This window comes from Neoarius graeffei, chromosome 10 (assembly GCF_027579695.1).
Source record: "Neoarius graeffei isolate fNeoGra1 chromosome 10, fNeoGra1.pri, whole genome shotgun sequence".
Classification (NCBI taxonomy): Eukaryota; Metazoa; Chordata; class Actinopteri; order Siluriformes; family Ariidae; genus Neoarius; species Neoarius graeffei.
The window spans coordinates 3,755,564-3,771,551 of record NC_083578.1 but is presented as its reverse complement, the minus strand read 5'-3'; the positions used below and the strand labels follow the sequence as shown (position 1 = coordinate 3,771,551).

At 43.9% G+C, this 15,988-nt stretch overlaps 1 protein-coding gene across 1 annotated transcript in view; it reads right to left on the bottom strand.

The window, feature by feature from the left end:
- LOC132892687 (alpha-2-macroglobulin-like) overlaps window positions 1-15,988 on the bottom strand; it is a 156,973-nt gene that overhangs the window by 23,636 nt on the left and 117,349 nt on the right. Inside the window, exons 21-25 of the mRNA XM_060930999.1 lie at window positions 11,979-12,100; window positions 9,245-9,296; window positions 8,821-8,901; window positions 1,734-1,910; window positions 1,196-1,277 (exon numbers count right to left, since the gene is read on the bottom strand). Of these exons, the coding sequence (XP_060786982.1) occupies window positions 1,196-1,277; window positions 1,734-1,910; window positions 8,821-8,901; window positions 9,245-9,296; window positions 11,979-12,100 (514 nt within the window). The remainder of the gene's footprint in view (window positions 1-1,195; window positions 1,278-1,733; window positions 1,911-8,820; window positions 8,902-9,244; window positions 9,297-11,978; window positions 12,101-15,988) is intronic.

Here is a 15,988-nt window from a genome sequence, read left to right as displayed (position 1 = left end):
CCCCAAGTGCTCCCCAGGCTGCTCTGGGTATTTCACTTTGGATAAAAGCATCTGTTAAATGGCTGTAATGTAATGTATACCAAAAAATGAGTGTGTGATGATTGGAGCAGACCTAAATGGGCATGTTGGAGAAGGGAATGTGGTGATGAGGAGGTGATGGGTACATATGGAGTGAAGCAGAGAAAAGTGGAAGGGCAGATGGTGGTGGATTTTTGCAAAGCCGATGGAAATGACTGTGGTGAGTACACACTAAGAAGAAAGAAGAGCATAGGAGTGACATAAGAGTGGAGGAAGGTGTTATATATAGGTGAACTATACTTTATGTCGGAGATACAATCTGAAGGAGACTGGAGACTGCAAAGTGATAGCAGGGGAGAGTCTAGCTAAGGATCATTGGATGGTGGTTGGGAGGATGATCTTAGAGGTAAAGAAGTAGTAGAAAGAGAAAGTTAAACCAAAAATCAAATGATCAAAGTTCAGGGAGGAAGATTGTAAGTCAGAATTTAGGGATGTAGTGATACAGACATTGGGTGAAGAGGTATCAGATGATTGGACAACTATTGCAGAAGTGGCAAGTGCTGTTTAATTCTGGATTCTGATTGGTTGATTCTGATTCTAGCACAGAGTCTAACAATCAGCTTCAGTGCTGATCCAGGAACCATTGCTATGGATCAACCCTTGACCCCCCCCCCCAAACTACACCTTTGCTTTATAATTTGTGTTGTGATTAAAGATTTTACTTGCAACTACATCCAACTGACTACTGAACTGTGAAACATGGGGATGTTTATTTATAGCTGCTATAATGTACTTGAGAACAGAACAGGAAGTGCCTTGTTTCTTGGATGTCCCACAACGTCAACCATAACAATAAATGGAAAAATAGGATGTGTTATTTAATGAATAAAATTGTAATTGTTGGTAAATTGTTGTGGCATAAGAGGAATAAAACACTTTGGTGCTGTTTCCAATTTTATTGTATGTCACTGTCAGCTTACTGTGCATGTTTTTTTTTTCTCAGATAAAATCTCTAAATATTTCTACAATTAGGCTTAAAATCCCTGCTCCATTTGTGCTATACTTTGTTTTCTTGCTGAATGTCTAAGTATTTTATATACATACTTTATATATAAATATGTTTAAAAAATCTTGAGTTGTTTAGTTTCCTATTTAATCTGTTTTCTCTGAGACTCACCATGTGTTTCCTGAGTTATCGCTCATCCCAAAAGCACTGTAAGATCCATCATTGTGTCTGTAGTTGAGTTGTCTCTGATACCCTGTGCAGGAGATGATACACAAAAGAGGACATATAGAACCTCATTTTATCCTAGTTTAGTTATTGCCGATTCCCAACCGCCAGATAAGTCTCTACCAAACCATTAAATCCCTGAGAAGCAGAGGGGTTTGGGGATTTAGTAGATTGTAAGTAGAAGGTATTTGGATTCCCTTTATAAAGATTTTCTATTCCATCAGAAAGTAAAGACAAAATGTACAGTACATACTAGATAATGTTAATACTTAACAGTAAAATATTAAAATGCATTACCCCAGACATATCAGAAGGCTACTTGCTGATCACCCCCACAATGGGACATACCACATGTTCAGTGTTAGATAACAGCTGAGCATTTTGCACTCATCTGTACATTTATAAATGGCCTTATCTTTCATTTTGTGCACTTGCTCTAATCCTCAAATCTACAGAGATGTTCTGTCTTGTAAAGAGTCCTCACCGCTCAGGAGGTAGTTCTGAGCTTTTCTCCTGATCTCAGGTGTGAGCTGGTTGGTGCTTTTCAGGTAGTCCAGGATATAGATGTTGGGGGCGAAACGTAAAATGTTCTGCTCTCCACAGCCATACGGCATTGCCAGGAGACTGTCCAGGTTCTGTAGAGCTCGGCCCATTAGATCTCCTGCAGAGAAACAATGTTAGCATAATGTTCTTTCATTTTTCTTTAGTTTTGATTGGATTGTGATTATTAGGTGTTCCAAAAGCATGTCATGAGAATATTGTGCATATCATGCACTCTTAGAAAATGATGCCCAGCATTCTTTAGTTTGTCTCTCTAGAGGAACTCAAAGATCATTTGGTTTATATCTTACTGAAGGTTTTAATTTCAAAGGTAAGTATTCAAAGTATTGCTATTTCATGGGAATATTAGCAATTGCTGATGATAAATCATTTAAAGTTTAATCAAGAACTTGAACAAAAAAGGATAAAAAGCACAGTTCTATTTCATTTCTCCTGACCGCCAGAGGCGGTGCTTAAAGCACCTGGATGTCCATCACATGCGCATGCAGTTCGAGTGTATATACCAACAAAGTCGCTTGCGACAGGGGGTGACGTATGCCACTGCACCGGTACTTAAGGTGCGTTCACCCCGGAAGCGGTCTCTTGCATCTTCTCGTGCAGAGCAGGTTGTTTTGAGTTTTGTCATTTTTCTAAGAGCAATCGCTGGAGTCTTGCAAACCCTTAACGGGTTGGAGCTGCGGTTTTTTTTTCGCCCTCTTAAGACTGCGATTTGCCATTTGGTTAAGGTAAGAAACCGTTTATGAGTAAGTTCACTCTGACTTCGGCAGCTAGCAACTTCTAATTATAAGTTTCAGTTTCACCGCGATCATATGGGTGTTTTTTCGCCTTATAGCGATCTAATAAGTATCCTTTGGTTGCAAGTGTGATACTTATTTGGTGTTTGTGCGCTTTTGATTCGCGCTGTAGCTTGTTTATTTCAGCTTTGATTGCTGATTACCTAAACGCGGTTGGGTGAGTATGTTCGCTCCTGACTCCGCCGCGGATATTTCGTTTTGTTTGCTTGACGCACTGCTAGGCTTGCTCAGCTGGAAAGCAGTTTGGGCTCTTGACTGCCCCAGCACCGAGCGACTACGCTCTGCCTCCTAAGTCTAGGAAGTGCCCTAAGCAGCCGTCACATGAGGCTCCCTGTAGGCCCAAGTACCAGAAGGTGGACCCCTTGGCACAACGAGTGGGCACCTTGGCTTCTTTTTGTATTGTATTGATTTATTTCACAATAAAAACATACATAAGATGTAAACATATAAATATTGCGGAGGATAACAAAGTAAAAATACTTATTTCCATTGTGGTTCTTCAGAGCTTGCTGAGATTAAGGCTTTGCTCTATAACCTACAACCGCCTGAGGCATGGCCTGCTGATGCTCTCGCCTCTGCTGCTTCATTTACTCCTCCTGAGCCACAGCCTCCAGTGCTGTCCCCGGCCACGGAGCTCCAAGAGGAGGACGTGCTTTCCACTATGGTCAAGCCCACGATAAAAATGGCGCTAGCCCACCTGGGGTTGGACACGGCGCCATCTGAAGTATGGATGCAGCGTGCCTTTTTTAGACTCCCCCTCTGCTGTTTTCACTGTTCCACCTTCAGCCCCCTTTATTGAGGAGCTGTAGAGATGCAGGATGCATCCAGTCAGGGTCTGGTCAGCATGCCAACAATCGAACCGGCCCTTGCGGCCCTGATCCTTTCGCCGGACGAGGCGTTGAGACCCGACGCTCGCTGTCCACAGCCACAGTGTCGTTTGACCGATGACTTCATCAAGAAGAGCTATGACGCTGCAGCACGGGCTGCACGCATAGGCAATTCGTTATCTCACCTGATCCTGGCCCAGTCTCAGGCTCTTCAGTCTTCTGGAGCAGACCCATCACTGCAAAGCCTAAGCAAGGCCTCGCTGCAGGCATTTGCTTTCATGTCCAGGGAGCTGGGCAGACTAATGTCGTCTTTAACTCTCGCCAGGCGTCAGGTATGGTTGGCTCAGTCACCACTCTCAGAGCCCTGCAGGAGGGCCCTCCGCACTCTCCCAGTGATTCCGGGACAGCTCTTTGGTGCCGCCGCACAGGCACATCGGGGTACAATCCCCCCCCCCCCCCCCAGGGGCCATAGGGGGCGTGGAGGCAGACGTTGACTACTCCACTCCGGTGGTCGGACACTTCACCAGTCAACAACTCGCCTACTGGGAAGTGGTAACATCAGACCCCGGGTTATATCCACCCTCTCTCAGGGTTACAGCATACAATTCAGATGCCGACCACCGAGAGTTCAAGGGGTCAAAATGACTATAGTAAAAGACCAGGCCAAAGCTCTGGCACTACGCCAGGAGGTCTTGAGCCTCCTGAAAAAGGGTGCCATCGAGCCATTAGATCCACCTTCACAAAACAGTGGGTTTTATTCCACCCATTTCATCATCCCAAAAAAAGGGGGTGGGCTTTGCCCCATACTGGATCTGAGACATTTGAACGACCACTTCAAGGTCTTCAAATTCTGTATGCTGCGCACATCCGATGTCTTAAACAGCATCAGACGGGACGATTGGTTCACAACCATCGATCTGAAGGATGCATACTTCCCAGAATCTTTATGAGATTCGTCGCGGCAGCACTGTCCCTACTTCAGAGCAGGGGAATGCGTATCCTCCCCTACCTGGACGACTGATTGATTTGTTCTCAGTCAAGGGTAGATGCACTCAGCAACCCAGCCGTGCTGGTTTCTCACATCACCAAACTTGGGCTCAGGGTGAACCACGCCAAGAGCTCCCTTACACCCAGCCAGAAGACTGTGTTTCTTGGCCTTCAGCTGGACCCTCGGCTGTTGAGGGCAACCCTGTCTCAGCGACGGGTGAGCGATATTGTCCGACCGTTACATCGCTTCAGGAAGGGACGAACCCTGACCTTCAGGTCTTTCCAGACACTGCTAGGTATGCTCACCACGGCCTCGTCGGTAGTTCCGTTGGGCCTCCTCACACTCAGGCCTCTACAGATCTGGATGAACAGCCTTGGTTTACATCCACATCACAGGCACAGGTCAGTCAGAATCACGACCAGCTGCTCCTCATGTCTACATCCATGGAGAGAGCGCTCTTTTCTAACGCGGGGGGGGGGGTCCCCATGGGGTCCATACCCTCTCGCAGAGAAGTAGTCGCCACCGATGCATCACTGATCGGCTGGGGCGCAGTGTGGCAGTGCAGGACTGCCCAGGGCGTACGGGCCCCACAACAGCGGGGACAACACATCAATGTGTTAAAGCTGTGGGCCGTCTTCCTCGCCTTGAAACATTTCCTTCCGGTTTTAGCGGGTCGGCATGTCCTTATAAGGACCGACAATACATCTGTGGTCTATCATATAAACCACCAGGGTGGCACCAGGGCGCCTGCTGACATGGGCTTACCCTTGTCTGTTGAGCCTGAGGGCAATGCATTTACCAGGAGTGAGGAACACTGCTGCGGATCTTCTGTCGCGACAGAACCCTGACCCGGGGAAGTGGAAGCTGCACCCGGAAGTGGTGCAGAGCATTTGGCTGTGATACGGCAGGGCAGAGGTGGACCTTTTCGCCTCTCAGATTGTCCCCTGTGGTTTGCACTGAAAGAAACGTCGAGCCCCTTGGGCCAAGACGCACTGGCACACGAGTGGCCATAGCAGCTCCTGTATACTTTCCCACCACTCCCGCTAATCCTGCCCACTCTCGAGAGGACCCTCAAAGAGGGTCACAGGGTGCTGTTGGTAGCCCCCAATTGGCCGGGAAGAGTCTGGTTCCCTACCCTGTACGGGCTGCTGCACGGGGAGCCTTGGTGTCTCCCTGCACGGATGAACTTCCTCTCAGAGATGGGGGGGGGTCAAATTTGGCATCCAAACCCAGCACGGTTGCAGCTGGGGGTGTGGCCTCTGAAGGGCCCGACCCACTGCTAGCAGAATGTGAGCCGGCCGTTGTGCGGACCATCCAGTGCTCCCGCGCACCTTCCACCAATGCGCTCTATGCCAATAGGTGGAAACTCTGAGAGTTGGTGCCAAGCACGCCATCAGGAACCGACTTGTTGCCCGATACCGGTGGTTCTCAGCTTTTTACAGTCTCGTCTAGATGAGGGCCTTGCACCCTCCACCAGCAAGGTGTATGTAGTGGCTATATCTGCAATGCACAACAGGGTGGACGGACTGACTATGGGATCCCACACACTGGTGAGCAGCTTTCTTAAAAGGTGCTCAGCGCATAAGACCCCCTCAACGCAGTCCAAGACCAGCTTGGGACTTGCCTCTGGTTTTAAGTGCACTGTGTAAACCTCCATTTGAACCCCTACAGGGGACGGAGCTCAATTGGCTATCTTTAAAGACAGCATTCCCTTTAGCTATAGCGTCGGCTAAAAGAGCGGGTGAACTACACGCCCTGTCTATCGGCCGGGAGTGCTTACAATGGAGCCCCGATGGCACGGGTGCAACATTGTGGCCTAATCCTTCGTTTATGCCCAAGAACTTCTCCTCTTCGTACACCAATCAGCCCCTCAGCCTGGAAGCCTTCAGACCACCGCCTGAGGAGAATGAGCAGGGCCAAGGTCACGTCCTTCTTTGCCCAGTTTGAGCACTGAGGGCATACATTGAAGCGACTGCTGCATTTCGGCAGTCGGATGCACTGTTTGTGGGTCACACTGGACATAGGCGCGGCCACGCGTTGTTCAAACAGAGACTGTCGAACTGGACCGTGGAGGCCATTAGCAGCAGCCTCCCAGTCCCTCCCCACATCCGAGGCCACTCCACTCGGAGTGTGGCTGCATCATGGGCGGCTCTACGTGGAGTTCCACTCCCTGACATCTGGGCCGCTGCCTCAGGGATCTCAACTTGCACGTTTGCAAGGTTTTATAGGGTTAATGTGGCCATGCACAATCCACTGGCCACAGCCACCCTTTTCAGCCATTCGCAGGGTAAGTAGGTCTTCCTCGTGACCCTGTTGGTATTAGTAATCCAGGTGCTTTAAGCACCACCTCTGGCGGTCAGGAGAAATGAAATAGAACGATGGTTATGTATGTAACCGCGGTTCTATGAATTTCAGATGACCGCCAGAACTTGGCCATCACTCGGAAGGCTGATGAGAAGACTGCCAAGAGAACGCTTCCGGAGTGAACGCACCTTAAGTACCGGTGCAGTAGCATACGTCACCCCCTGTCGCAAGCGACTTTGTTGGTATATACACTCGAACTGCATGCGCATGTGATGGACATCCAGGTGCTTTAAGCACCGCCTTTGGCGGTCATCCAAAATTCATAGAACCACGGTTACATACGTAACCATTGTTTTGTTGATCTTTTCATACAAGTTCAATGTATCACAATATCATCTTCACACATTATTTACCTCATGTATAAGCTTGTCTTGATGCCATGGTTTTTACAATTTATAGGTATGTGTTCCAGGAACATGAACATTTTTGTTTTATTCCATAAAATACTGACATTTCCTTCAAATTCCCCATAAAAATATTGTCACTTAGAGCATTTAATTGCAGAAAATGACAACTGGTCAAAATAATAATAATAATAATAATAATAATAAAAGATGAAGTGTTTTCAGACCTTGAATGATGCAAAGAAATCAAGATCATATTCAATTTTAAATAACACAATGCTAATGTTTGAACTTGGGGTGAGTTCAGAAATCAATATTTGGTGGAATAACCCTGACATTTAATCACAGCTTTCATGCATCTTGGCATGCTCTACACCAGTCTTTCATGTTGCTCTTGGGTGACTTTATGCCCCTCCTGGTGCAAAAATTCAACCAGCTCAGCTTTGTTTGATGGCTTGTGACCATCCATCTTCCTCTTGATCACATTCCAGAGGTTTTCAATGGGGTTCACGTCTGGAGATTGGGTTGGCCATGACAGGTTCCTGATCTTGTGATCCTCCATCCACACCTTGATTGACCTAGCTGTGTGGCATGGAACACTGCTGGAAAACCCAATCCTCAGAGTTAGGGAACATTGTCAGAGCAGAAGGATGCAAGTTTTTTTTTTTTCCCAGCATAACCTTGTACATGGCTTGATTCATGTGTCCTTCACAAACAAAAATCTGCCCCATTCTAGCCCTGCTGAAGCACCCCCAGATCATCACCAATCCTCCACCAAATTTCACAATAAGTGCAAGACACTGGCTTGTAGGCTTCTCCAGGTCTCCGTCTAACCATTAGATGAGCAGGTGATGGGGGAAGCTGAAAATTGGACTCTTCAGAGAAGATGCCCTTACTCCAGTCCTCTATAATCCAGTCCTGATAGTCTTGAGCAAACCCCAGCCTGGCTCTTCTTTGCTTCTCATTGATGAAGAGCTTTTTTCTAGCTTTGCATGACTTCAACCCAACCCAGAGGAGCCTGTTTTGAACTGTGCTTGCCATGCATTTAACCCCAGCTACCATTTGCCATTCTTTTTGTAGGTCACTCGATGTCATCCTATGGTTATTGAGTGACATTTGAAGGAGTTGACGATCATCCCAGTCAGTGGAGAGTCATTTTCACCCTCTGCCAGTCTGTAACTTTGTTGTCCCTGATGTCTGCTGCTTGACCTTGTTCTTATGAACTGCCATCTTTGAAATTTTGAGGATGGAAGCAACCTGACACTCACTGTGTCCCTCTGCCAGTAAAGCCAGAACTGAACCCTTCTTTTTCTCACTCAAAACTTTTCTTTTTAAATCTTTTGGTATGATGAATAGATATTTTTGTATTGCAATTAAATTTAAGGTAATACTAGCACTGTTTTTGCCATCCAAACTGGACCTATTGCAAGAGGATAGTTATGACCACAGCAGTGGTTTTAATACTTTCCTTCATTAAATAAGATTTGGTTCAGATGATCATCTAATCAGTACCTCATTAAGTAAAGTGACGTGTGCTTGTGTTGGAATTCCAGCAAAGACACTGGAATTAAATGGTTGCCATATATAGAGATGCTGATTTAACAAAAAAATTTAGGTGGTTTCTTAGTTTGTTCTATAATATATACACCAGAATGATTTCAATTCATGAAATCAAAATAGTATTACGACTCACCCAGCACAGAGACTGAAGCCATGGCTGAACCATTCACAAATACATCAGGCAGGGTTAGTGAGACCATCTCCTTAACTCCACCTTTTAACAGAGATAGAGAAACAAGGGAAAAAGTTGGTATAAACTGTACAGAGCCACTGCTGTGTCCCTTACTTCCACCTGATAGTTATTTTTGAGCATTAAAGTCATAAACTATATTGCACTGAAATTCCAAGACTGGAATTATGAATCCCTGCCCTGGCAAAGGCCCTGAAACCTGTTCCAGGAGATCCAGCTTCTTCTAAAATTCAGTTCCAGCACAAATCCAACAGAACTGATTGATAATCAATAGTCAAAATTAAAATGTGCTTTTTATCTAAAAACTCTGTACTTGTAGGTATCAGGTGTGTATAAGCATGGGGATTGAATAAGGTATGTGTCTGACCTGATGGGCAGAGAAGCTTATTTTCAGCTTTACACTGTTTGATTCCTTCAGCCTGAAAATGGGAGCAGAATAAAATTGCAATTATAATCACAATTGTGTTTCCTCCTTCGTAGATGAAGATGAGCATGACTTCATAGATTGTGAGTCTATAGATGGCTGATAAGGCCAATCCGGGCACGAAATGTATGATGACAATATGGAAAGACATGTAATGTATCTGGAGCAGTAGGGAGTTGGAGTAGTTGCTTCTCTTTATGTATTTGATGTTTTTGGATAGCAATGCTTATTCTTTCCCTCTCATAACATGTGACACCTTTGTGGATTGCATCACGCAAAGCTAAGCGGTCAAGGGCTAGTTGTTCCCAAGTGTCAGAGTTTATGTGGCAGTGCTTGAGAGAAACTTTAATGGAGGTGAATAAAGTCATGAATTGTGCAGTAAAATTTGATTATAGTGAGGGAGAGTTGCACATTTCATCAGCCTCACTCTCTTGTCCTGAATCATCTTAACCCAGTGGCAGGACACGGTTGAGACGGCTGGAGATAAAGCAGGATGCAGTGGATGGCCACAAGATTGAGTCTGTCCAACTGTGCCCCAAGCACTCCACGGTGCCTGCTGCATCTTGGCCGTTGGCACATGAGGAGCTCATCCTCCTTTTGACAGGTCTTATTTTTGTTCCTGCTGGGTGACATGCCACCCTCCTCACCAGCATAGAGCTGGTGGGGGAGCTGGGTTAGACGCTGACCACTTGTCCATGAGGCAGGTAGTACTGGGTTACAATGTTACGAGTAGCAGGGTCTAGACCCTGACCTGACTGAAATAATCATAATTACAGCATCAATAAAAGGGCTGCAAATTACATTAAGTCATGTTAATGTTCCTCATATTTAGAGTTGGATTTTGCATCTGCTTAGGTAATTTTCCAAATATTACAAAATCAATTCTATGTTGGCCCTGTGATGACCTGGCGACTTGTCCAGGGTGTACCCCGCCTTTCGCCCGTAGTCAGCTGGGATAGGCTCCAGCTTGCCTGCGACCCTGTAGAACAGGATAAAGCGGCTAGAGATAATGAGATGAGATGAAAAAAAAAAAACACTTAAATCTAATGTGTCCTGTCAGTGGTCCCTAGCTGCAATTATTATTAGCACCCGAGCACCATTAGGTATTGCTGAAGTTGAATTGCTAAGGGATTTTTGATATGTTGTAATATGTTGAAATATTATAACATAATATGCCAAGATATTGCTGAATGTTTAACTTGATATTTTGTAATATGATTCTGATACTCTTTAGCTGTTATGGGCCTGTCTGGCATAGCGCCACCAACTGGTCAAGGAAAGAATAGGGTTTTGAATATGTGTGTTTTGACACATGATGAATTTTAACATGCTCCTCCTAGACGGTTCATGAGATTCATGTGAAATTTGTTATACGTGATGCCAAGATGTCGCTGATATTAAATTGCGAAGGGATTTTTGATATGTTGAAATGGCCTTATGATTTTAATATCTTGCCACATAAACAGGAAACGTGTCATTGACTGTATGGTCGGACACTTCTTACACCACCTGGCCAAGCAGGAAATGTGCCAGAAATTGGCAATGCCTTCACTGACTGATCTGACACTTTACAAAATATTGTGCATTATGATTGTGATGATATTCACATGTGTAATTCAGATGCCTAGCACAGCGCCACCATCTGGCCAAGCAGGAAACGGGGAAAAATGTTCAATTCATTGATGGATTGATCTGAAACTTTACAAAATATTGGATATCATGAGTCTGATGATATAACATATACAATTCTGTGCACACTCATACACACAGTCATATGCATATTTATGCATACACACATACACTCAAGTATGCACTCACATGCACACGCAACATCTATGAGCACACTCTCTCTCACACACACTTTCTCTCTCTCCCTCTGACAAACAGACACACACACACACACACACACACACACACTATAATAGTGGAGCTCCAGCAGCGCACCATACCTAAGAAAAAATGGTAAACCCATCCAGTCGATTTTTTGTGGTTTGTCCGTGTACGTGTACCACCAGTCATACACACCGCCTAGTGGTCAGTGTTAGTAATTACCAGTCATACACACCGCCTAGTGGTCAATGTTAGTAATTACCAGTCATACACACCGCCTAGTCGTCAGTTTTAGTAATTACCAGTCATACACACCGCCTAGTGGGCAGTGTGAGCCAGTAAAGAGATAAAACAAGAGCCTGGCTAGGAGAAAAGAAAATTCTACAACCCAGAAACAGATGGGAGCTCCGCTTTTAGGCAGTGCCTAAATCTATATATTAGTGACCTGCTGTCATTGTGCATTTTGTTGCAGACATATGAAAACTCTGCATGTACACACACACACACACACACAGCAGACACAGGAAAGCTGAGATGACTTAAGGTTACAGCGTGAGATAATGATAAGGAGGAGACACATGTATAGTTTTGTTCATATATAAATGTACATTTTCACATCACAGAAACACACACACACACACAGTCTTTGTCTGTCTATCTCATCCGTCAAGCAGTCATGGCATTTGCAGCATGCACATCACCTTTGAACATTTGATGAATATATGACATGATTGTTTTGTTGGGTGGCGGAATGTCCTGGGTTGTGGAACCACACGTGTGAGGGCCCGTCAAGGCTGCTAGCGGCTTTAATTATTATTATTATTATTATAAGTAATAATGTAATCACCTTCACTTGCAGTGTTTTAATGACTGTGTCGATGCGTCCTTTCTCTGGAACAGAAGGTTTACTCTTCCCACAGAGAATCGATGAGTGAATGGCTTCTGCTGTCACACTGATGCTCACCTCCCCTATAACACACACACACACGTTTTGTTGATGGGGTAGTGGTTGTTGCTTTATGTCCCAGGTCTCCATCATGACTGTGTTGGCTCTCCCTTTTAGTTATACTGTCATAGTTAGTTTTGCTGGAGTCCCAGTTTGCACTCAGTGTAAAATGTATCTTGTTCTTCACCATTAGGTGACATTGGGCATACCTAAACCCCCCCCCCCCCCATCCCCATCCCCCAGTCTCTTCCCTCTGTCTGTCTCTGTTGAGTTCCACATCAATCCTGAGACACCAGTGATGCTTTCTGCTCCTCAGACCTGCCTGATCCATCCTGATGCCCTACGTTTGCCTGGAGTCTCATCACATCGCTCCTGTGGAGGAGGGCCCCATATGGACAGTTGAAAGTTGCACTTAGATGATTCTGGACACTTACTGACATGATAACTTTAGGACTGCAGTTGTCATGAACAGTTTTGCATTCATATATCCATCAATGAACAGTTGATAACTTCAACAAAACAGACTTCATGTAAAAACTATAATGAACTTCCTGGTTCACAATTGTACTTCATGACTCTATAGGACACAGTTATAGAAGCATGTTATTTATAATCATGCTATCTGTTATCACCCAGATGAGGATGGGTTCCCTTTTGAGTCTGTTCCTCCCAAGGTTTCTTCCTCATGTCATCTGAGGGAGTTTTTCCTTGCCACCATCACCACAGGCTTCATCATTGGGGATAAATTAGGAATAAAATTAGCTCATGTTTAAAGCCTTTAATTTTCTGTAAAGCTGCTTTCAAAAAATGTCTGTTGTTAAAAGTACTATACAAATAAACTTGACTTCACACACACACACACACACACACCATTTTAATAGGAATGCCTATACACTTGTGCATTTATGCAGTTATCCAATCATCCAATTATGTGGCAGCAGCACAATGCATAAAATCACACAGATACAGGTCAAGAGCTGTGTTAATATTCACATCAAACAACAGAATGAAGAAAAAGTCTGATCTCTGGGACTTTAACTATGACATGGTTGTTGGCGCCAGATGGGTTGGTTTGAGCATTTCAGAAACTGCTGATCTCCTGGGATTTTCTCTACAGTTAAAGTCACAGAGATTACACTTTTTCTTCATTTTGATGTTTGATGTGAACAAACTGGAGCTCTATCTGCATGATCGTATGCATCATATTTCTACAACATGATTGGCTGATTGGATAACTGCTTAAATGGGCAGGTGTACAGGTGTTCTTATTAAAGAATAAAATTAACAAGAGTGCTCTGAGAGCACAGTATTCCCCACTGGCAACTCTACGATAACTCTGGTAAAATAGGACTGAATTTAACGAAATTACAATATGCGTATTACTGATATGTATCAAAGAATCCTGTCAAGTTTCGTGAAATTTCTCCAAAAATTGCAAGAGGAGTTGATTTCAGAAGGTGAGCACCCTTCCCGGGATGGACAGATGGATGGACGGACAGATGGATGGAAAGGCTGTAACTCTGGTAAAATGTGACCAAATTGAACAAAATTACAATATGTGTAGTACCGACATATACCAATGCCTCTTGTCAAGTTTCATGAAATTCCTCCACAAATTGTGAGAGGAGTTGATTTCAGAAGGAAAACACACTCATGAAATTGTTGTTAATCAAGGGCTGTAACTCTGGTAAAATGTGAACAAATTTAACGAAATTACAATATGCATATTACTGACATATAACAAAGAATCCTGCCAAGTTTCGTGAAATTCCTAGAAAAATTGTGAGAAGAGTTGATTTCAGAACGTGAGCACCCTTCCTGGGACGGACAGACGGATGGATGGACATTGCCACAACATAATCCCCCTTCAGGCCTTTCAGCCAGTGGGGGATAAAAATTACAATTTTATCCTTATGGACATGAGTTTCTCATGGGCACTCACTGGGCACTGACCTACTCAAGGTGCTAACCCTGTAATCATGCAAAAGTCAGAAATCAGAATCTGTCTTCTGATCAAAAATATAAAAAAGACACGTTATTGCATTTAACATTGTGTGTTTATGTAAGTAAATCTACATTGGTCAAATTTTATTTGCTTTAAAGGACTCTGTCACACATTAACGAGAAGTTCCTCTTAGTAAACTGTAAAATGTCTATTACTTCACTCTGCTTTTTTTCACATAGAGGACACAGTTATTTTAACTATAGCTATTTTAACTGTTCCTGCTTTGGTAATATGACAAAGATCATGTTCCTATCATATCATTTTCAGTGAGCATTGTGAGAGAATTTTGTCTCTAGCTTTTGGTTTAGCACTTCAGAATGTGTTGGGATTCCCATAGACTTTGTCTCTAGAAGTGCCAAAAGATGTGAAGATCTGTCTCTAGCTACAGTTATCTTTTTAATCCATTGTTGATCAAACTAGATTCGAAAGACTGCTCTCCCATTTCAATATTTTATGGGCCTCACACCTCCAGTCACATGCTGGGGACACATACAGTACACACACACACACACACACACACACACACACACGCAAACTGTTTTAGCGTGCTACAATTTTTTGAGAGCATGGTGAAATTGGTGTATTATTTAGCATGAATTTATGATTGATACACTTGGGAAGTATTTAAACTTCAAGCTCCTTAAGCTGAGCCTAAGTACACAGAATTTAACGGAGTGCCCGTCACTACAGTAGAGTATGTGCTCTGACTGCCGTACCAACGAGCCCAGCTCTTTGGTGTTGGGATCAGGGTGTAGGTTTGGTACCCTGTAGACTTGGGTTCAAGGCAGGATAAGGTGACTGTTCTTTTGCTTCGCTACAGATGGTGTCAGAAGTGGGATGGCTCGCTGGGAGGCCATTGGAGGTGTGTGCCCTGTGAAGGATGCCTGTGTGTGTGAAGCACACAGGTGCACCTCCCAAAGGGGAGGGCAGTGTGATGGCGTGCCCATCACTACAGTTGAGTATGTGCTGTGACTGCCATATCATGCTCTTTGGTGTTGTGGTCAGGGTGCAGGTTTGGCATGCTGTAGACCTGGATTCAAGGCAGGATAAGGTGACTGTTCTCTCACTTCTCTACAATGTGATCATCTTGCAATATCCACCACTGATTATCATTGTAAAGGCATTTTAGATTAGATAAAAAACTTTATTGATCCCTTTGGGAGGGCTCCCTCAGGGAAATTAAGAAATTTTGCGTGACAAACACAGATTCGTCATTAAGTAGTAAAACCTTTAGAAGGCCATATGGTAAAATGCTAGACAGACAGACAGATAGATTTATTAAACACAAGATCCACCACTTGACACTGGTTTTCATTGGAGATGTGTATAAACTTATGCTAATAATCTATATCTACATTATTAAATTTGTAAAATATATAACTAATATAAAATAAGTAATATACAATGTAGTGAGACAAACATACTATGATTAATAATGAATAAGATTTGTATCTACATCGCAGAAAAATGTTTCCAGTGGTTCATTCTAAATTTCTTCATAGTCTCGGAGTTTAACATAGGCAGAGAATTATATAACGTGGCAACTGAAAAAGCAAAAGTCCAGTGTTTTGATTTTGAATTTATTTTTAATATATGAATATTGTTCTTTACTCTTGTGTTATAATTATGGACAGAGTTTTTAACAAAAACTCAAGTATGTCTGTTTTCTTTTGAAAAATAGCAGGAATGTTTTAGCCAATCAGAAGTCTGTGTTTCAAACAAAGAAACCCCTTTTACAATGATCGGATCTGCCATTTTGTTTTGGGGCGGTCTGTGGGTGGTCCTGGGGAGGGTCTCCCAAAAAGGGACCTGACTTAAAAACTGTTAACAAGAGTTCAGACTTCAGTGTACTCCTGAGATTCACTCACGCTTGTATTGGTTCTGTACAATAAAAGTGTTTTAGGCA